This window comes from Adelges cooleyi, unplaced genomic scaffold, assembly GCF_023614345.1.
Source record: "Adelges cooleyi isolate 19-005CV unplaced genomic scaffold, UGA_ACOO_1.1 ACOO_flye_CR_arks_rails_tigmint_CR_PRNA_30, whole genome shotgun sequence".
NCBI classification, from domain to species: Eukaryota; Metazoa; Arthropoda; class Insecta; order Hemiptera; family Adelgidae; genus Adelges; species Adelges cooleyi.
Genome location: NW_026095971.1, coordinates 5,866,592 through 5,891,157, shown reverse-complemented (window position 1 = coordinate 5,891,157; position 24,566 = coordinate 5,866,592). Strand labels below are relative to the sequence as shown.

General features: G+C 27.6%; 2 protein-coding genes across 2 annotated transcripts; both read right to left on the bottom strand.

Annotated features, from left to right (window-relative positions):
• Nucleotides 1–285: 285 nt before the first annotated feature.
• Nucleotides 286–7,973, bottom strand: LOC126838801 (lysyl oxidase homolog 2). The gene is made up of 8 exons (XM_050573512.1): nucleotides 7,643–7,973; nucleotides 5,228–5,374; nucleotides 4,955–5,157; nucleotides 3,926–4,010; nucleotides 2,736–2,984; nucleotides 1,798–2,059; nucleotides 1,136–1,388; nucleotides 286–623 (listed from the first exon to the last, which is right to left on the bottom strand). Exons 1-8 carry the CDS (start codon nucleotides 7,842–7,844, stop codon nucleotides 501–503), a joined length of 1,524 nt encoding a protein of 507 aa, XP_050429469.1. The 5' UTR covers nucleotides 7,845–7,973; the 3' UTR covers nucleotides 286–500.
• Nucleotides 7,974–9,564: 1,591 nt separating this feature from the next.
• Nucleotides 9,565–20,816, bottom strand: LOC126839339 (uncharacterized). The gene is made up of 15 exons (XM_050574618.1): nucleotides 20,366–20,816; nucleotides 20,083–20,259; nucleotides 19,684–19,891; nucleotides 18,965–19,173; nucleotides 18,710–18,895; nucleotides 18,472–18,616; nucleotides 17,676–17,795; nucleotides 16,680–16,729; nucleotides 14,849–15,070; nucleotides 14,588–14,767; nucleotides 14,154–14,352; nucleotides 13,718–13,926; nucleotides 13,192–13,383; nucleotides 9,911–10,055; nucleotides 9,565–9,835 (listed from the first exon to the last, which is right to left on the bottom strand). Exons 1-15 carry the CDS (start codon nucleotides 20,435–20,437, stop codon nucleotides 9,690–9,692), a joined length of 2,460 nt encoding a protein of 819 aa, XP_050430575.1. The 5' UTR covers nucleotides 20,438–20,816; the 3' UTR covers nucleotides 9,565–9,689.
• Nucleotides 20,817–24,566: the final 3,750 nt, after the last annotated feature.

Sequence of the window (24,566 nt, the reverse complement as noted above, 5' to 3'; positions counted from 1 at the left end):
CAATACCAAATAAAATGTGTATTTGGAAAAGTACAATATACCTGGTGCAGTTAGAAACATTTTGGGGAAGAAACATTACCACTTTTACAAAAACAACGTTATCTTAGAAGAAACCCCTTTGAAAGTCGAATTATAAACAAACGATTGTAATCAAATATGCCTTTAATATTAATAAATGAAAATGTTAAAGGTATATAAAAAATTATTTTTAAAAGAATACTATTAAAAGTATTTTACAACAAAACTAATTTGAAGTATCTGCAAGACAAAAAATATATGATGATCGTCAAAAGATAATTATTATTATAGTACTTAGAAAAACAAATGAGAAAAAACTTACATCAATCATTAGGATTCGAACGATAGCATATTTTATTGCTAATTTTAATTTGATGTTAACAAATCAATAAAATACCAGGCAACTATTTATTGAAATAAGAAATTACTTAAGTGTGTTCAATTTAATTTTAAAAGTAATTATCCAATACAGAAATGTGTTATCACGGATTTTGGATAATGCAGTCGTGAATTTTTACAAACGTTTCGGAATAGTACATGGAACAAACTACCGCATTGTTGGTGTATGTCATTTCAGGAATTTTGTACTCAGGATTGACCGAAACCTGCACAAAAAAATCATTAGGTTGACTATTTAGTTGGTTATTGATTATATGTAGACTTTTTATTTGGATAATTGTCGGATATGTTCATGTCTAGATTTATGCTGACGTTTCGGACTCATTGTGAAGTCTATCTTCGGAGCGATAGTCACTATTCGACTGTTATGACTATACTGACTAGTGACGGCAGTTGCATTATCTTAATAAATGAATCCAACAATGACTATGGGAATACATCCGAAAATTATCCAAATAAAATTTCAATCTAGACAATTTCTATTATTTTGTCACAATTTTGTTACAATCTTTCTTTTTTTGGCTGACAATGCCCAAATATCTTAAAATATGTTTGTTTATAATATATTAGCAACCTTTTTTTAGAACAATAATATTACGATGAGCTACAATTAACTATTTTTAAAAGAAAAAAAATGAGCTAATCGATTACTCTCTCCACAAAATACTTAGACCACTCAAGGCTGTTATAGGATTATTGAAATGCGTGGGTACTTTACTTTGAACGTATATAATCCGGGGTTGAGATCTGTAATATCCACCCACTGACAGTCAATGTTATGGCGATAAATATCCGAACAGTTTACCGATATTCCTTGGTCACCGTAGTTAGCGCAAGCAAACGTTGGTTTTGCTCCATCAGTGCATTGGTTATCCTCCAAACAAAACGACGCTTTATGTCCCTCAGCTACCTTCATACCGCCCATGTCCATCACGTCAAAAGTGGCAAATACTTCCATGCTATGATAATGCCTATATAAACATTAAAGTCAAGCATACAGAACATGGTATATGTAAATGCAATTTTCAAATGAAAGAAACCAATAATTATTACCAATTATATATTACAACTTTTTTAACATATAAAGATGTTAAAAACATTTTAGAATATATTTTATATGTATAAAACAAATATATTTACATTTATCCATTGGATAAAAAAATGTCTATTTGGCCATATTATGAAGTACAATTTAATTGAATCTTAAAGAATCGCGCTGAATATAACCGAGAATATGTTATAATATAATTTTATGAAAACTAAAAACAAATGATTAAATAAACACGTTTTTTATGAAGTAAAATCACAGATTACAACTCACTTTAAATACCAAAAAAAAAATATTATGTACTTGACAATAGGATATTAAAAGATACATACATGTGACATTGATGAAACTGCCATAAATGTTTAGGTATAGCCGGACGGAAAGGGGCGGTTCCTACATTTGTTATTTTGGCAGTAAAACGTAGCAATCTTCTGGTTATAATATGCCAATTATAACTGTCTTCTTGTCGAATTTGGTAAGCAGACGACGCCAAGCAGTTTTCCTCCATTGCACATTGTAAAAAGTACATTTGTTTGTCTTCGAGATACGCTGAGCTAATGATTTCATCAGCATTTATAGAGAGATCAGCCATTTCTTCAATAAAACATTTCTTTATAGTATATTTTGTAAGAATAATTTATGTATATAATTAAAATATATGAAAAACATAGACATTTTTATCTTATTAACTTTTTGTGTAGTTTCTGTTGACATTTATCCCAATAAAAACACTTTACAAACTACGTGTAAAATATTGCTAAGTAAAAAAAAATTAAGTTAGAAAAGTTAATGATATCAACTGAGGGGCTAAGTATTATCAATTTTTATTTTATTTTGTTAAATAACTTTATTTGTGCCGAACTGAAATAATTTAACTCGCTTAGCATATAATATATAAATATAATATTTATTATATGGAATGATTGTATTAAATCGAATGTGCTTTAGTGTTTAATTATATAGTGAAGATGATATTTTTTATCCGTATCTAAACATCCTTAAAAAAGTTGTACTGTTTTTAGTATCTTTTAATACAATTTTGTTTGTGGTTTTTATACGTAATGTGTAAATTACAGTAAAAACCCTTCTTAATTTGTATACATAAGGCTTATTCGATTAGAACTAATTGTTAAACTATTCACTCAATAATAACTATACTGTAATATATTTAATGAGTAATAAAATATATGTAATATAAATAATACATATATGTACGTAAATGCCTTAATCTTGTTTTCCTACTGTTGTATATTATATAATTACAATTCACCTGTAACACACATGACGGCTGCCACGGTCTTCTTCTTTGAAACACAGTCAGCACTACGCTGATGATAACAATGTTCGAGACCGGATTCATCGCCTTTGCATTCAACTGCTGACAAGGCAATCATATCATCTAAGCCTCCAAACTGATCTGTCTGATAGATACCGCCGGCTGCATATCCTAAGCCCATAGAACGACATACTACCATTGACTCGAGCACGCCAAAACCTTCACCGCAAATCACTCCCCATCCTGTTTTAATTTTATTTACAAATATTATTTATAGTTCAATAGGTAAATTAAAAAAAATACCCTATTATTTCCTATCAAAGTCATTCAAATTATTTTGTTAAGTATAGATCATGTCTATCGATAAGTGTTGAAAGTTAATAAAGTTTATGTTTAATTATTTAAAATGCTTTTTAAAATAAAAACTAAATAGCTTTTACCAAAAATTTTTTTTTTATACTAGATTAATAGGCGAGAGACATCGTTTAAACAGTGTCTAAAACATTTTTTTTTTCAGAAGCAAGCCAAAAAAATATATTATTTTGATATGATCACAAACCAAACTCCGAATGATTTATTCATAGTACGATCAATAATATTACTGTTGCGCATATAAGTTTAAGAAGAACAAAATATCTAAGTTGTAGTCACATATGTATTTACACTTCAATAAAACAAATATTTTAAATCAAGTGATATCACATAACGATGACAAGAAAAAATATAAAATATGATAAATGTATACTATAATATTAAATTGAAAGCGGGTGGCTTAAAGAATAATATTTGTGTATCAACACCGAGAATCGCATAAGCCAATAATTATAGTTTTTTGCATACATTAATGATACGCATTACTCTTTACACATTTAAGCTAAAATTAAGTATAAAATGTATTAAATTTTAACTATTTTAATTATTTTCAAATGATTTTTAGTAAGTATTTTTAAGACATAATAGCTATATGTATAATAATTATTAGAGGTTACGATTAGGCAAATATGTAATAACCGGAAAACGAACTCGGGTATTCCTTTATTTTTATTACCCGTTCATATCCGTAACCTCTAGATGTTATAACATTATTATATGTTGACATATTAATACACGGGTTTTAAATAGTGTAAAAATCTTGAAATTCCGGTAAACATAATTAATTAATACCTATAGCACTTGGTACTCACCATCTTTTGTTTTGACTTGAACTCGACCTTCTTGTGGTTCTCTACCTCCAGCCAGTCGTAATTCAAAGTTTGATCCAGCAGAGTCCTGTGTATAGGACAAACCACTCTCAATCGTAATGTATACAACCCATAATTGAATCGGTCATTCAGAAATGACAGAGGTCATTAAATTTTAATTGTACCAAAAAAAAATGAATTAGGCACTCCAGATATTAACTTTACAGTAACTAGTTTCTTACGGTCGATATTTTTATTAAATATTAGTTTGAGAAATGTAGTATGATGAATAATGATCAAATTTGACATAAAGTAATTTTTTGTAAAACCAGTGATTTATGTCGTTTTTGAAATCGCCGATTTAATTATAAATATCAGGTATTAAATATTGTAAAATTAATCAATATTGAAAACATAAATGTATTTCCTAATGTATCCTAATTATTTATCTTAAGAACCATAGATATTTAAAACTACTACAACTTAAGTGTGTTTGTCACAGCTTATTATGTTTTAACGGACTATTTATTATTTACGAGTAGTAATAATAATATTACAGCTTGATTTTAGTTACAAATTAATTAGTTATTTAATAACACATTATGTAGAAGAAGAGGGTTTGATTCAGTGGTATTTTCCGTTAAATATATAATAGTTCATTGTTTCCTTTAAGTGAGGTATTGTAATTTGTAATGTATTCTAAGTCTCTTACATTAAGTGGGGACGACCATTCTAATCCTCATTTCCATATTATTCCTATTTGAGAATACAATATATCTATTCACTGTATACAACACACGTCTCTCTTAATAATTACATTTGTGTACCTACCTACTATTTATTCTATGTAATGAAGTATCACTAAAAGTAATATAAATTATTTGTGTATATATAACAAGTTGGAAATAAATTGTTAAAATGTGTGTTATATATATATCAATATTAGTATAATTATGAGTTTTTGTAAGTGAATATCTATTTTTTTATTATAATAGTTTTAAAACGTTAGTTAAATGTACTGTAGTCAAATACTTTTATTTTATGTTTTTTAATTTTTTTTTGTGGTATTTCTGTAGGTGCAGTTGTTGTGATATTCTGTTGAGTGTTGGAGGATTCACACACTACACCGGCAGCTTCGGATGGATCACAGTCACTTTCACCCCAGCTATCAAATCTACAATCTGATAACTCTTTTTCTTCACCACCGCACCTTATATTGTCCATCCAATAACTTCCTGTGGCATAAAAAATACCAAAAACACATTTATTCACATTTCAAAAAACACCTATTCAAAAACCACTCACTAGTTGTTTGTCCGAAATGAGAGTTATGCGTGACCTTAAGCAGACGGTCAAAACCAAGTTGCCGACAGACTACTTGGCCGTCGCGTACGTCCCATTCGTCATCACAAACTGCACCCCACTTGCCCATATGGAGGATTTCTACGTTTCCTAAAAAACAATAATTACATGTTTATTTTTTTTCTTCGTTGCGAGTGTATGTGTAATACAAATAAAAATTAAAAAAACCTATTTGATTTATTTATTCATTAATTTAAATTTCTAATAACCAATCATGAAACCGGAATAGTAAATTTCAAGTGAAACACCATTTTCACAAGACTAATCATCAACGAATACATTTATCAACATGCAACTGAACTCATAGTAATATTATGAATATCATATTTCTTATTAAGTAAAAAAAAAACATTACAGTGGGGTCGGAAAAAAGTGGAAACGGAGCATAGGGAGCGGGCAAAGTCACAGAAATTATTTTATTATAACTGAAAGTATTAACCCTTCGATGCGAATATCAGTATAGTAAGAATCATACAGATAGATAATAGCATCGTGAATGCATGCAATAGAAATGTATGGTCAATCTGGGTCAATATGTGTTTAATAAGTTTCATTTCTTTCGCTATAGTTTCACCTTAACTGTACAATATTCCTAAAAATTGCGGAGTAAACAAATTAGCCGATTATCGTTAATTTTTTATTTCTACGCTTTACATAACATACTTCGTAGACATTTATTTTGCTTAATATAATTCAAATAAAATAATATGCAGGAGGTTTGTGCGAAAACCACAGTTACTTAAACTAAAATTATCAAATTATAATAGTAGTAACTAGTGTTATATATTTTGATTTCTAATGTCCATATACATCTAAATTAATAAAAAGTAAAAATGTTAACCAACATTGTGTTTTAACGCTAACTATATAATATAATTTACAAATCCACATCGTAGTGTCATTCGTAAAATATTAATCAATATCGATTGTTTAAAAAGTATTATTTCTTACAAATCAATTATTAATTCACCTTATTTTTCTCTCTTTGTTAAGTTGTTTTTTTATTATTAACAAACGTTCAGCACAGTTTTTAAACATAAGTAGCTGAGTAAACATTTATAGTAATTAGTAAGAAAGCGTAAAACTTAGTGTGAACGATATCTATTTATTATCTCATACAAAATTAATAAAATTATATTTTTAATATTAAAACCAGTGTGGCAGTTTTAGTATATATCACTTTATATATTTTGTCGATTGTGTTATATCATCGATTTATAATCTATAGTTGGTATTTTCTGATAATAAACACACACCTGTAAAAATTAAAATATATCCAAACTCGGTAAGATGTACGTCCAAAGGTATTCATTAGTTTATCGAGAGGCAGCCCACGAATAGCCTTGTGGACAAAAATCCTATAAATGTGTTTTAGATATTATTACACAACATACTCCCAAATATAGAAAATGTCACAATAAAATACGGAATGGGTTTATATTTTATGACAAACATACACCACCCTAAAGACGAATAATATTATTATGGCATCTTTCTTGAAATTAAATTTCTTCACCTTTCAAAAAATATAAACTCGTTTAAAATATGGTAATGGGTCTGATCTTGCTACAGATCCAAATGCGTTAAAAAATCCATAAATTATTTTAGGAATGACTTTTATTTTAATATACAAAAATTCTGTGTTTAATGAAATGTTGATTAAAATGTATATTTCAAAAAATTTTTAAAAAAACTATAAAATATTTTATTATTTTCACATAAATACTTTTAAAATAGCGATTATAAAAAAATTATCTATTTTCGTTCGGTATATGTATGTGTGTATACATCAAATGTCAAGTCCCAAGTTTAAAGCCCAGACTTTCAATCATACTTAGTGACAACTGACAGATTATGAGATTTGCATAAGTATTTAATATGTATCTACGTTTAATGTTCATTATGATTCGATAGCCACGTTCCTAACAAGAATTATGGGTTTTGGGTTTAATTTTACTTTTGAGGATTTCATTAGTGTTATACCTACTAATAAAATCCTCAAATAATAATAAGATAATATAAAATATAAAATAATACACCTCTCTATTAAATAGATTATATTACAAATCTATAATAAAGGACTTAATGAATATATTAGTTTAGTAAATTTAAAGATGTCCTATAATCTGTTTTTGGAGAAACATGATGTTTAACAATTTAATGTTAAAAAAAAGTTTAAAACCTTTTATTTCTTGGAAAAAAATTGTTAAAAGTATTTTAAATTCTAAACTATTTATTATTTTTGTTTTTTTTTTAAAGTTTTTACTGTCTCCTGAAAGTTTTTATTTTTAGACATCATGTTTCTCACAAAACTCGTTCAAAAAAATTCTAAAGATATTTCATACAAAGCTTCCTTACCTTCATATTCGTTGTCGGCATCCACCAGCCTTACCATACCTTCTAGGGTCTTGTGTGTTTTCAAATGGTTGCTTATTACACGAGCTTTCCAGTGTTTATCTTTTTTTTTCTTCGCTAATTTTATAGAAGAAGAATCTCCTATAAGGATTAAGAATACCACCAAGCAGCACCACACAACAATCCATTCTTTGTTCGCCGTCATATTAAGATATTCAAATGATAGTTTTTTAACGATAACATTAAGGATGCTGTCAGACCACCAAGATGTTGTTCCACCATATGCCGCACTTGAAATCACAACACAACGAATAGTAACATTGAAATAAAAAAGAAACTGATAGTCTAGAAGCAAATTGTGTGGGATGAAGAGGGGTCATGTTGTCGCATGTGTTGTAACAGTATTCGCATCTCCCGTTAACAGCTGATGTGACAATATTAAAATATGGTACTCTTTTTACAATATGTCAAACTCGTTGACCACAATTCGCTAACGAAAGCACAATTATACGAGATAGATTCACCTCAAGTAGTGGTTAGGTATATTATGTATAATATTCTTTCGAAATTAAATATGTCGAACAGATTAAAATATGTAGTTCCTAACTAATCATAATAATATTATCTGTCTCTTTTATTTGTTCAGGCTTTTTAGTTGTATAACATTTTTAATACTTTTTTTTTTATGAAAACACAAATTACCTACCTACATCATGTATTGTTTAATTTGTCTATACTATGAAGTTTTTCTTATAAAATATTGATTAAAAAATAATATTATACAAGAAAATAATGTCTTAAGTTAAAAAAAGGTTATTTGTTAATTACTTAACTATTGATAAGTTTCATAACGTCATAATATAAAATAAAAATGAATCGCGAAAAATTGTTTAACGGCTAGTTTCACTTATACTGAATCGATGCATCGCATTCGCCTAATCATACAACAATAATAATGTATTAAAAAGCATTTATTTTTTAATGATAAAAATAAGTGGCTCTAGAGTTTATTCATGAATCGATGACGTTATTACATAAAATATAATATGTTTCACTTGGAAAAACAATCTTGTATTATTAAATTACCTATCATAAAGTACTGACAAATATTGTTATACGGCTTCTCGAAGCAATATTCTTTTGATTTTTTTTCTATTATTTGTTTCATTTACTTGTGTTACATGACTCAATACTAAAATATATAATAAGTCTAGGCATTTATCGTTTATTATAATATCAGATTTCTATTATTTATGCAACTCGGCTGAGAAATATACATATATATATTTTTTAAATTATTTTTCGTGTAGTATAGCAATATAATGTAGTCGTAATTTATATATAATATATAAAAATGTTGAATATTTATTGTTTCGTATAATAACATTTTACATACGATAAATTCAACACAACTATGTGAGAGGCTTCACCGGTGAGCATAAGGTAGTTCATTAGACCCCCCAGGCTACCACGACAATAATTAACGTCATAGCTATAAGAAAATTATCAAGTTAAGTTAACTTAACAAAACCATCAACAGTTTTTACTCTTTAACTCACTACTATCTCAATATGATATAACTAAAAGTAACTTTTTATCAAGTCAATTATTTCAATAGGTTTTTACTTTATATAACTACCCAAATCAATAAGTTTATTTTTATTTTTAATAGTTATCATTTTTTTATTTAAATTAATGCTTAATCGATAAATTTAGAATACGATTTTTTGTCTGTTCAATTGTTATATTTGTTACATGTTTCTTTTAAATATTATATAAGAGTGGCTTGTAAAGTATGAATAAGTATAAATATGTATATACTCTACAATTACAATTTCAGTTCATCACAATATATATTATACAACAGTAAATAAATATTATACTTTATCAATTTGGTAAAAATTGCATTATTCTTGTCAAGGAGAGACACTTTTGTAACTTTATTTATTATGTATACTATAGGTCTTACAAAATAAAAAAACATTAATAAATCATAAAATTAGTGATGAAAATAATTTTTTAATATCCTTAATTAACCCCCAAAAAAACTTCATTTGGTGGGGTCGGCCAGTCTTCCTGTAAAAATTACATCATTGCCTTTTATAATAAAGAACATAAATGGATGACACGCGTGGAAATGAACTGTCTTGACGTGAGGTGAGAAATACGGAGCCGAATATAAGACCAAGTTAGCGCCTGTAAAATCCATCATTTTAATAATCACAATAACAAAGAAACCTTGATAAAAGTATTATTTTTTAATCGACTTACCAGTAATGGCAGCTGCTTCAGTACCCTCTTCATTTACATCTACATATGTCTTGTGCACAATGTCGGAGACCATGAGCTTTCCCGTTTCAGACGCACTTAATTTGGATAAATCAGCATCGCTTGTAAACATAGTCGAACATCCCAACTATAAATCATATAGTTTGTATTATATTTATCTATTTTTATTTTATATTTTCCCCCCGAAGACTTTTTAAAATTAAATTATATCATTACATTATAGCTAAATCTTATAAAATTAACAGAATATACAAAACTGAGTAAATAAACGACATATTTATATTTCTAAAAATTTTAACGGATTATTGTCTGATTTTACAGTATGACACAGTTGCCATTTTTACAATATTATCTACTAATTCGAAATCAATTTTTTGCAGTATATTTAGATTATCAGAATGGGTGATTTTTTTTTTAAGTGGTTTCAATTCGTTATAAAAATTTGCCAACTGTGAAATTTCCAAAAGACTAACTTCGAAAGAGATGTCGTAAGTCAATAACTCTAAATCATCTTACTATTCATAAGACACTTCTTCTGCATTTTTAATATGTATTATTTCTTTATCCTCTAATACTAGTTTCGTCATTACTATAAGTTATAAAAATATGTAGAATAGTAAAACTAAAATTACAACCACATACTGTAATACGGAATATATGTTGTCCTCTCATTAATAGCATTTCATTAATACAATTACCGATTACGAAGTCACCAAGTTTAATTAGCACTTAGTTTATCATACTAAAATATTGTAGAAAACAAATGTAGTTTTCCCAACATTTAATTTTCATATTACACTTAGAAATAAACCGTAAACGCAGTCAAATATAGCTTAGAAAATACATTTCATACCAATTTAATTTTTATATTATATCACGCTCTCTAGTAGTGTAATATTTTATTAAGCGATACATTGATATTGTACCTAGTATATAATATAATGCAATATATCATCACATAAAAACAGTCTAATATCTGTTATCCAAGTATATTTATTTAAAACAATTGGATGTTGTTTATAAACAATAATATTAACAACAATAACAAGTAACAACCAAAAATACGGAAAAACAAGCAATTTAATGTGATAGTTCCTGACCTTGACCATTACAATACTATTAGAATTGAGTATATTATATTACTATATAATATACTCAATACTATTAGATAAATGGTTTGCTACAGAATATTCTCAAATATTTTTTTTTAACGCATTTCATTAATTAATAATTTACCGTCAAAAACCGTGATATTATTATCATAATAATATATTTTAATAAATAATATTTATTTATACAATGTATTAAAATATTGGCTTTTTTACTTTGCAAGCAAGATAGACGTTATCTGTGATATAACTAAGATCATTTTTAGAACAAAGCATAGATTTAATGTTAAAGGACATATCTATAAATAAATAAGTATAAGAACCTAAATATTATTAAGCTAAAAAAAAATATTATTTAAGAAAATAATAAAGGTTAATATAATGTATTACTAATTATAAATTGTATACATATAATAATTTACAATTAGTAATATATTATTGAAATAGTATGCATGTAGACTTATTAAATAATTCTTATGATTATTATTATTTTTTTTAGAACATTGTAGATACACTAGACACTAAATAATTTTTAACGAAACTACTTGTCCGTATTTATTATACGGACAAGTAGTTAAAGTAAACCTAACCGTATAATAAAGTGAAATATTGTATTTGAAATGATCATACGTGTTACTTCTATTAAGAACTATAAATCATAATACAAATTATTAGTTTGATTACGTTATGTACATAACGTAATCTGTATAGTCGAGTTCATTTGTCTTGAGTCCAAGGTCGGCATAATTAAAATGTAGTGATTAAAAATATGTTTTTTGTTATTAAAAAAATCTAAAATAATTATTTTAATCGACTACTTAGTGACCCTATTGTATATATATTTTTAATTGTGTAAAGTAGAATCATAAATCATGTATCTTACACGTATTGGTGTAACGTGACTAATGGGTTTTTAAATTATTATAAATAATTATATCATCATTTCGATTTTATATTATTTGTTAAATACAAAATTGGAAGTAGCAATATTTACGATTAATCTTTAATCACATTGAAGTTAAACGAGACAATTTTGTATTTTTGTCTTCTAAATATTTTATACCTACTATCCTGAAATATCACTAAATTCAACTAAATCACTGATTTAATTATTTATATAGGTAATAGGTACTCTACAAAATACTCGAACATATATCGAATATTTAAGTCTAAAGTTCATGCATGTAATCGTTTAGAAAATAGTTTGTAAAAAAACTCTCATTTCCCCTTGCTAATAATAAACTGGTTTATGTATGATGTTGAATAGTTCATTGACTCATACAGTTTGCACCAATCACTAGTCAATCGTACATTCTCTCGCTATAACTTTTAAATACATTACATTATAAATTATAATTCTTTCAACCTCACTTTTATAGTTAATTATGTAGAGTATAAAGCCGTTTTAGACATTATTAGATTGTTTATCCTAAGAACTTTAATTGTTAGTGTTGTAAACGCTGTTAACTGCTTATGTAAGAGATTCCTAGTTATGTAACTAGTTTTGTCTTTTGTTATTATAATAGACAATGTACAACGAAATATTTTTATCACCGTTTTAATAGTTTTGAATCAAATACGAATAACTGAAACTTAATATAAACAACGGTCTACGGGAGAACGCGGTACGAGCAACATCTAACCAGAGCCCTGAAGATGGAACATGCAAGTGTTTCGAAACGTTGGCGAACCAGTCAAGATATCCAAATGGGAGTAACCGCAAGGCGTGTAAATAGTGTAAAGTTTACACTGTAAACAGTATAAGCATATCAACCATATATTAGGAAATTCAAAATACCCTCAATACATAGGTATATTAAGCAAACACTATGACTTTTGAACTTAAGATTTTCCGTTTTTCATATCAATTCTCATATTATGTGAAAAGGAATTCTAATTCTGAATAACTTGTAAAATAATTGAAAATACATTCTGTAACAACCAGTATTAATTAAACAATTAAAAAATAGTATACCTATAAATATATAGGTGCATTATAACGTAAATGAAGCGTAAAGTCGAGTAGTACGAATCAAATTGTTGTTCGTATTATAGTGATAATTACATTTAGCAAATTGCTAAATGTACCTAAGTAAAAACAGTTAGTTTAGCATAGGCCAAAACTGTCTAATTAAAAAAAGTTTTTATAGCTACCTGTTTCAGTGGTTTTTGGAGATTTAAGTCCGATTCGAATTTAAACTTCGGCATTGCCAATACTACTTTGTGAGTTGTCATGTTGGCCAAGAGAATGGGGAAGTGTTTAGAATTTTTCAAAACTACCTTCTCAACGTCTCTGACGCCGTCCATTTTGTCTGGAAGTATAACTACCATGCTAAATTCGGAACCCTGTTGTAATATAAATTCAATTACAGTTCTTCGCTGACTAACAAAACATTACATTTCAAACAGTGTATATTATATTGTAATAAAAATTCTACACAGCAACTCCTTTTAATAACAGAATACTTGTACAGTCCCCATCTATTATTAAGCATATAAGTTAAGACATATGTAAATAAAGATATATTAATAAAAAGCTCTCATTATTGAACACCCGTCGGTCAACCGGGAGCGACTACTTTTTAATTCCTCCTCATTAGTCCGATATAGAGTTAGGCTTGTTATTTAATTTTTTTTCAAGTACACTGTTTAAAAATTGTATTTTACTTTTAATTCGTACTTTATAGGGTAATTTGATGGCGGCGAATTTATCGTTATCGTTTTTGTAGTAATCAAAGTAATCAGTTTGATGCATCATCTGCACGTCGATGTGGTTTGTGGCAGACAAACAAAATGACTCCTTCTTTACCTCCATAAACAAACTGTCCCAACGGCTTTTAAAATGGACAGCCGACGCCAACACTAAACTACTGTCAGCATTAATCACACCTATTATTACAAACATTTATTTTTTTTAAATTATTGTTTACGCCCGCAGGTGAAAGAGAACAGATATCAAAGCATAATTAGTTGTACATTGCTCAAAAATACAAATCAAATAACCATTATAATAGGCTTAAAAGACTGGAAATAAAAAAATTGTTGCTGTAATTATTGCATACTATATCATACCATACTTTGATATTAACTGGAATTAAACAATTTATTCTACTAACCCGGTTTAAAGAGTTCTGTGATTTTGCCATTTGTCTTCGCCTTTGTCCAGTCGTTGATTTCCTTTTCCCCCGTATTTGCGAAATCAAGCTTCCTTACTTCGGCTTTCAAGTAATTGCGTGCTTGATTTTCGTAATCGGCGTTTAAGTCGAACGCTTTGTTAGCGAATACTCCATTGGCTACAGTTAAATAACTCGGATTCTGTAAAAAAAAAAAACCATAAGAAATAATAATTATAGAGTAGTTATTATAGGTAATTAAAATTTTTAACTTTTTCAAAAATGTTTTTTTATTATAAACGAGGTGATAAGAAAATGCATTTTGCATAGTTAAGTAAGTGCACATACCCTTTTGTCATTTACGCTCCTCAATTTCTTATGACATACCATTACAGAACATTTTTTTCGTGTTTAGAAACAGTCGAAATAGATCTTACCTCGATGTCTTCGATGATCGACTTGAACTTTTCGAAGTTTGGTGATTTGTTTTTGGGTAAACGCAACGTGTTGGTGAGTTCATCGTAGGTTTTCGATTTCGACCCAATGGTCAACAGCAGTAATAGCAAATGAATGCTATATGTAGAAGCGAACAAATTGCCTTCGGTATTGCTAAGTTCCTATAATAATGCCGGTAATTTTTTTTTTTATGAACAGTCACAAATGTTAATTAAGTTGAATACATCATATACTGTACTGACATTGTAAAAAGCGAATGAAAAATTTGTGGTGGAAGCCGTGTAACTAGACACGTTGGTTATGGTGGAATCCATTGCGTGCCCAGCCTGCAGAAATAAAATGCTACGTCCAACTAATGCATAGAACGAGACTGATGCGGTCAATGGTCGGAAACAGTGACTATAGGCGGAAATATATAAATTAGTGTTTACACCGAGGAAAACCGATAAGGAAGAATAAACCGACTAATTTTAATAGTATTGATAAAATAAACTGTGGAGCGCGTTGTGTAACGTTAATGTACATGTTCAAGATCAAAGATTACTGAGGCCAATCCATATTCAGTGTAAATAAAATTATGCAAAACAGCGTTCTATCGTCATTCCCATTAACAGTCCACGTTTTCTCGACTATAATTATTGTATAGACGATAAAAGATAATAAAGGTCTAGTTGCAAACGGAATAGGTTACAATGTCGGTTAATAACTTCGTTTAATAAAATACAAACCAACACCGTACTTTTATTATATGAATAAAGGTTTTAAATAATTATATAAAAGCTATTGTAGTATGTTATTTAGTTAAAATTGAACTTAAAGCTGTATACGACTAGTTTAAACTTACTATATTAAAAAAAAATGTTAACTAAATGTTTAATTTTAAAAATCTAAGACGGATTCATAAATCAATCCAATAATAATAAAAACTGAGCAGTAAAATTAAACAAAAAACAAATTTTTTTGTCTTTGTTTCAATATTCCGAGGTTTTTTCGACTAAACTACTTGTCAAAGCTGAATTATAGTTATAATCAATCTTGAAGAGCTTTTTATTGTTTGTTTTAAAAATTGATTAAGTTATAAGTAATTAAAAAAAGCCTAGTATATTTTGTGGATTATTTAAATGGGAAATGAATAATGCTTTTGCGAGTGGTCAGAACAAATCGGATTTTTTTTTGTTTGATTGTATCCATTTTTAATTGTGGAGGTGAAAAAAGAAAATTGTTTCGAACCAGTCTAATATATGTACAGGGTGATTCGGCATTCGCAAAGTATAAATCAGTTAATATTTTAGAAGATATCGGACTTTTTTAAACTATTCTTTTTTATACTTTTACAGTTAATAGTTCACCCAATTTTAATTTATTTTTTTAAATATAACTCCATTCCTTTACATGTTAAAACATTATATTATTATGATTCTAAACTCATTAAATGGTAACGTAAATATACTAAATATATGGTAACATAATATACTTTTTAAGTGAAGCTTAAAAAGCTGAAATTTGCTGAAATTTTTGACTGGCCGATTAACTAGTTAAGGATATTTACTTTTAGTTTTTTTAATTGTTTTTATTAGTTTTTACCAAAAGGTATTAGAGCTCGACAATTATAGTTATTATTACAATTGATGTTCTTATTAAAATAAAAAGAGAAAATACAATAATTTAACCGACTTTTAAAGTCTTAACTTGGCGATGTATCTTTAAAGATACACAAAATTGAAATAAATATTCCAGTGAAAAATCAAAGAGTATGGACTGTTTATTTTTTATGTTCTTTGGAGAGATCATTATGGTTCTTCCTTACTGATAACATTTTACAGATTTTCGCGTGGTATTATATTAGTTTTATCGTTTCAAAAACCATATTAACAGCTATCATAATTGTTTTTTTGATCGATTTTAAAATTTCAACACATTTTATTTACAGTTTAAAACCTAGATATATTTAACTCAGCTCTTAGAATCAGATCATGTATGTCTAAATATTTTATTTTAAATTAAAGTCAATAACTTATTTAGTTATCTAATAAATATATTTAATTATAAAATCTCATGTATCCTAAAATATACTATGATTCGTTCGCCAGAATGATCGTTTGTATCCAAAAAGATACATTTCCCTAATAGTAAAATACTTATAATTTTGTAAAAATAATAAATAACTGGATACATTATAATTGTTTTGTTCTAATAGGTCTATGTGGTAGAGTATTTTTAAAGATACCAATGTTAAATTAGCTTTATGTGGCAGTGTATTTTTAAAGATACACGCTATAATTAAAAAACTGTTCATTAAAAAGAAAAAAAAGTCAAAAATTAATTCATGATTTGTTTAGAAACTTTTAACTAAAATAATTATTTAACAAAAAAAAAATCACTATTAAGTGAAATTTTGTAAATAGAAAAAAATATAAATATTCTTTATAAAATAGAAAGAAACTTTAAAACGAATAGCTGAGATGGATGTTTCATGAATCTGTGTCACCGAGTCGAAGAAGTAGGAAATTAATGGCGGCTCTTCTATCAATTATTCAATATATTTGTAAAAACTAAACAGTACATCCATCTCCATCCCTTTACAACAGCAGCTTGCGTATGAGTCCGCCACCACGGGAGACATTTTATCTCTTATCTTTAATCTCTTTTATCTTATCAGATAAATCATCTAATATTTTCGTTAGGATTTTACTTTTTTTTGTCGTTTTTTCCTGCTGTGTGCCAAAAGACATAAAATGTCAACAGAAAAAAATAACAGCCATTATATTACAAAAAATTAGCTCTTTCAAGACACCAAATGTGTTTTAAAATCAAATTTATTACAAGGAAAACAGTTTCAAAAAACAAAATATCATCAGCACTAGGATTAAAAGTTAGTTTATATTATTTAGCATTATATAGTTTTAATACTTATAACTATAATATATAAGTATATACGTGTAAAATATATTAATCTGGTTGTAGTAAAAACACATAGGTTTAGACAATAAAATATATTAACAATTATAATAAATATTTTATATCACAATTATTTAAACAACACATATAATGACTAAGGTTTCTGAAGACGGCCCAAGAATATGACATCGCCTCCATTAGTAACAATTGCAACAATAAAAGGATGATCAGCAATAAAATCAGCATTTTCCCTATTCGAATCATAAGCACTCTTCATCGAAAATCCAATACCTTAACACAAAAATACCATAATATCTTATAATAAGATAAACACCGTTTTAAAAAAGACATAAGAATATCAAAATAAGATAAACATTCAAGAGCCTTGGTACATATAACAGTTCCTCTACCAGTTTATGCAGCTCTGATGACGACACATTAAATTAAAACTAAAACCAGTAGAAAAAAACAATAAAAGTCAGCGCAGTGCGGTCAGGCATATTGGTGATTGAGCATAATAAAGATTCAGGGGCGTGGGTGCAAGGTGTGCAGCTGCCTTAGGGCGCTTTCTAATTTTAGACGTTTTTATGTATAGTACGGTTTACTATACACGTTAAAATTTATTAGAGGGTGCAAAAAAATGTCTTGCCTCTGGGCGCTTTAGTCTCTAGTTACGCCGCTGTAAACATCAAAAGACCACAAGTTTTCAGGAATTATCATTAAATATTCAGTTTTTTAATTATTATTGAATAATGGCTCGATGCAAAACTGTAGATGATAAAAATAATAAATAAATAATTTTATTCACAGTAATAAATGAAGAAAATGCCAAAAAAACCAACTTACGAGAAAATGAAAAAAACTGTTCAGTTGAAAAACTAAATTTCTTCACCCCCAATACCAGGACAAATTTTGCTGATTTTTCAACTTCATTTTTAATATTTTTGCTCCATAACTCGTTTATTACCTGTAGCAGCTGCTGCTTCAGTTCCTTTTTCATCTACATTGATGTAAGCCTTATGGAGAACTTTAGTCACATACAAGGAGTCGGTATTTGATTCACAAATTTCTGAAAAATTTGCACTTGGCGAGAACATTGATGCACATCCCAACTGCAAAACATTTTATAATAAAATACATACATAAACAACTGATAATATATAACAATTAATTGTAAAGCCAGTATTACACAACAAATATCTTACTTCAATTAATACGGAGTGGAGGTCAATTGTTTGTTCGAGTTTAAATTGTGGCAACTTAACATTAACTTTGTAAGTAGTCATTTTGTTTGGTAGCTTATTTAATTTGATTTTATGCAAGTTATTTTCCAAGTCTTTTAAACCATCTTTAGCATCAGGCAGCAAAATAATCATGCTAAAAAAAGAATTCTAAAGGAAAATTGAACATTATAAAACTAAAATATTTTTTAAAATCTGTTCAAATGAAGAAGTATTTACTTTATATGGTAATTCTAATGCAGTATATTTCAATTCACCATCATGATAATAAAGTAAGTCTTTTCTGAGGCTCATCATCTTTACAATAGTTTGGTTTTCCGGCGTTAAAAAAAAAGCCCCATCTTGTGTGTTGTGGAATTCATGTTTCCAGCTACTTTTAAAATGCACAGCGTTTGCCAATACCAAAGGGGTATCTGACTGAATGGAGCCTAAAAATTAAAAATAATTTATTAGAAATCAAATAGAACTGTTAAAAAAAAAATAACTTGTAATAAATATAAGTGACGTGTCATCAGAAAACCTACTTTAAGAAATCCATTCGTGGCTAAATTTCAATATTATTTGGTAAAAGGCAGTTTTAATACATTTCTCGACCATGCCAATTTGTTTTTTAGTTAATTTGTATTAGCTTAAGGGTATTATTTAATAACTTATAGGTTCACTTTGTTTTGGTAGTGAAAAATTACTTTACAAGAAAAATGATGGAGCTTTGTAGTATAATCTGATTTTTATCAATTTTTTTAAAGAGACGTTTCCTACAGCGAGGATTAACTTTGATTAATAATTAAATTTTTAAGAAGAACAAAAAAAACTGAATACAAAAATGGTGAGCTTTAAATTTGTATAATAATGTTCAAAAATTAAATTTTAAACTCAAACTTTAATACCCGCTGTAGAAATCCCTCAAAGTAATATATTAAAACAAAGTTATAAACTACCTTCAGGAAATAAATCCTTAATTTTTCCATTTGTTTTGTTCTGGACCCAATTATTAATGTATACACGCTGAACTTCAGGATTTCCTTTAAAATCCAATTTGTCTAAAGAAGATTGCAAATACTTTCCAGTTTTTTCTAAATAGCTTTGCTTTATTTTAAATGAATTATCGACAAACATTCCAGTAGCAATTTTTAGAACATCATCATTCTAGATTGTATAACAACAGCTTAAAGTTAAAAAATTACAATTCTTAAATTAATTAATAATATAATTTACGACTAACTTAATAATGTAATAAATAACAATACTGAATATTAATTAAACAGTTCTACTCTCCGTGCCTTTAAATAATGAATTATTAATTAAAAATGTATGGTAATTGTATATAATTATATTACATTTAAGTTGTCCAATAGTTCCTTATATGCATCCAATGCAGTATTGTTTTTAGTCAAATGCAACGTGTTAACTATTTCATCAAGTGTTTTTGCAGCTGCCCCAATGCTAGCCATAAACATTACCAAATGTATGCTTAGTGGCGAATAAAATATATTCCCATCTTGTTGGTTAAATTTCTACAAATAAAAATAATAGGTAAATAAACTTAAGTCACCAAGTATAAAATTTTTTTAAAAAAAGATACATATTACATTTATATAATAAATGGTATACAATACTCACTGAATATAAAGACAATGAAAAGTCATGATTCGCTAAACTTAGCACTTCTAAATTGTTTGTAGCAAGTGCCATATTTTTTAGATCTTAAATTAAAGTATTAAAAATGTATATAAGTTACTAAATTTACATCAATCTTAGATGTTCAAGGATTAACAGACAAATAACAACAGTTAATAAATTCAATAACCGTTGTAATATATACTGCGACCAAGTTAAGAAGATAGCGCAAGTTCCATTCCACAACTTCGTTATAGTAGGGTAGTGGTAGTGTTTTTTGTGAGCCATGAGCAGCTGGCCTACGAATGTTAGTGTCTGCGGCAGTCATCTTAACACGTTTGCAGTTTAATTAGCTAGGATACATCATCAGTTCGCTAATCAAATTTATAAACAACAGTTGTTGTTAGTTATTTTATACATAAAATTATTGTATTCATTAGCAAATAAAAATCTGTGTTTATCAATTGCTACCCGTCTTATCTTTTGACCTACCTACCTATTAAACATTAAAAATAATACATTATTTTAAAATTTTTAACTAGCCAATAAACAAGCTATCTAATTAAAAAGATAAAGAATATAATAAAGAATAATTATCCTAATATTAGACTGTAAAATATACTATATTATTATAAGCAAATCAAAAAAGTCATAACAAACATACTATGTTGATGGCTATTTTATTATCTAAATATAATAAAATTAAACGTTTAATAATAATAATGTTATAATAGATTGAAAATGCTAAATACAAACAAAAATTTGAACCAACCTCGGCAGAATTTTTTGGAAAATTGCACTGCATGTCTGTTACGGTAAAAAGAATGTTCACAAATTTTTTTGGCCACGGTCACAAAAAAAATGTTTTTGTGTTTTTCTTGAACACTTATTTTTTATCATTTTTTTATAGTATATTGGCCATCAAAAAAAAAAAAAAAAAATTGAAAACCAGTTTCTTATGTAAAATTATTACAGCTTTCTGAAAAACTAATTTGCTTGTTTTTACGAGTAATAGAAAGTTATTAAAATTGAGTTTATAATCCAAAAAGTTTGTTTTTTCAAATATTCCTAAATTTGAAAATGTTTTGATTTTTACCAGAAAGCTGAGAAAATTTTACATAATAACTGATTTTTTTAATGGCCAAAGGTACTATTAAAAAAATAATAAAAAAAGAAGTGTAAAAAAAAAAAACTAAAAATACTTTTTACGACCATGGCCAAAATAATTTGAAAACATTTTTTTCATTGTAACAGACAAGCAGTGTAATTTTAAAAAAAATCCATAGGAGATCGCTTCAAACGTTTGTTCGTAATTAGCGTTTTGACCCATTATATTTATTTATAATATTGGTAAACTATACTAATTAGTAATTACTCACTATCACTCATTTTACAGCTGTTGTAGGTATTACAATATTTAAACCATCCAGGAAATATGTTAATATTGTAAAACTGTTATAAACTTGATATACCTAATGGAATATATGCAATGTTGGACCAGCGTTTGGCTTCAACCTGTTTTTTTGATTTCTTAAAATACGTTGAGTTCATAGTGAACGCTACAAACAAATCTTGAGATTACATTTATGTAGTTAATATAAAAATTTGAAAGGCCAGCAAGTTCTGTCAAATTACAATTTTTCAACTATTTATTCTGTCTATAAAAATGTATGCAAAAACATTAAATTAGATTAGTAATATTTAAATACCCAATTATAATTAAAGTGCCTTACCTTCTAGCATCACTGGACTGATTTTTGGAGCTGGAGTTCTTACACCTAATTGCACAGTATTGTACGTATTTCGTCGAATTCATCTTGCCTATTATTATATTTAACTAAATAATATACAATTTGTTACAATTAAGCATATTATTTATTTTGTTAATTAAATTACGCCAAATGCCAATCGGAGTGATAACGTTTGATGAGATAGAAGCCGGTTTAAACATGGCTGCCACGTTTTTGTTTTGTACATTGAAACTGTTGTTTCTGATTAAATTAATTCTGTGATGGTATTAAGCAGCTTTATCCTGTAGTAATGACTAATGTCATCAAACAGTCACTGAATATAGTCAAGAGGCAATATTTTGATAATATGTAAGTAAACGACAATAACACCAAAACTAGCAAAACATTTTATCACGCCTACCCTCTAATCTGTTATCTGTATGGGTGATAATAATTGATAAGATACTATCGTTGGCTTACAACTTACAAGTGAAATACAGTCGATAACCCAAGTTCGTACACAATAAAGCAACTAAGTACCTTAGAGACTGTGTGTTTCGCCTCTTAGGAAAACAACAGGTGATGTTCTTAATGTATTTCCCATAATAAAAAAAACCTATTTTGAACAAAGATATGACAACAGATTTCATCAGCCCAGCACAACATTTTAAACCAGAAAAACCAAAAAACTCAAAACTACAAAATCATGACTTAACGTATTTCACTTGTAACTTAAAAGCCAACGATACATATATTATTTGGCATTTGATCCTATTACATACCAAGTTCGTAGAGCGTGATAGTGTCATAATAATAGTAAGTCTCTTAACTAGTGACGTCGGTATTTTTTAATACCTACCCGTTAATAATGATGTATAATTTATAGATATTACACTGAATAATACGGGAAAATCGTAGAAGTCTGCTTGAACTCTATCTTCTAAATTTTGATGGTTTATTTTCCTGTATTAAGAGGACGCTACCCAGGCCATTTCTAAGGAGTAAAGTATAGGCAATTTTTCGTAAAATCATAAATTGAGTTTGAACTATAATGCATACTTATTAATACAGTAATGAGGATACTTGGTTGATTGCCTTTTTTTTTGTCAGACTATCACAGTCATTTCTATTGGATAAATTAAAAACATTTCCCATCAAAACTGCTTTGCGCGGGACAAGTATGAAGTATGTAAGGCCAGTATTAACAGTAAATTTACCAAATTTTCACAATGTGTATAGAAGAACTTTATCCATGGGGTAGCGTTTTAATTTTTCTTATATCTATACTTAATATTTTTTTATAAACAAATTAAAAAAGGAAAAAAAAATGAATATTACGAATGAATAATTTTGATTGTGCTTAAATTATCAAAAAACTAAAAACGCTACCCCGTAGATAAAATTCTTCTCTATCTATTGTAAAAATTGTATACGGCTATTCTAAATACCGCTCTCACATATTTGTCCCCCGCAAAACCATTTTTCGTGGATAAATTACGGATGGGTAGCGTCCTCTTAAGTAGGTAAAGTACATTTTTAATCTACTTATCTTGTGTGCATGTTTAAGATTTGGTAAACGCCTGCATAAGTTACGTGGTTTTTATTCTTAAATACAACACTAAATTAGCATTCCCTTTATTTATTTTATATATTTTATTAAATAATTTATTTAAATTATCAGAGGTGGTTATAAGTATGATAGATATAATATAGTGGTTTAACATAGGTTAAAATTAGCAATTAAACATATTTTTCCTCAAGACAATTAATAATAATAAAACAGCCAACTGAAATAAAATAACTACAGTAGGTATCAGTAGGAAAACCACTCGTTAATCAACAAAATTACCATCATCATGAATAATTTAATATTAAATGAAATATTTTCTTAGTAAGCAATACTTACCGACGCAATCGGCAATAATTGGCCCAATATTAACTGTAGACTGTAGTAATACCGAGAAAACTAGAAATAATATGACCAGTGTACATTATATTGTACTGTTAATAAATTACTGTTGTTCACGAATGATATTTAATTAACAATTCGTTGTAAGTATTTTTGTAATAATAATTAGTTCAACAATAGCAAAAGCTAAAAATAAAATTACTTTTAAGTTGTAAAACCAATACCTCTTAGCCCCGCATTACAGCTAAAATTAGATATAATGCTAATTACTACTTGTCAATCAACGCTATTAGAATCTAGTTGTATAAAATCCCTGACATTTTATCAAAAAATGATGGGTAAACATTTTTTTAAATTTTAATTAAGGAAAAACCCAAAAACTATACTAAAAACACGATAATCAGATGGTAGACATTTTCCTATCTTAAACTATACACGCAATTTACTTCATTCGGCAAAATTAATTTTTTCCATTTTAATTTGGAGAGTAAACCCCTATATATGAGAGTCTATATAAGTTATAACTTAAAAATATGGAACATTAACTTTTTGAAAAATGTAGTCG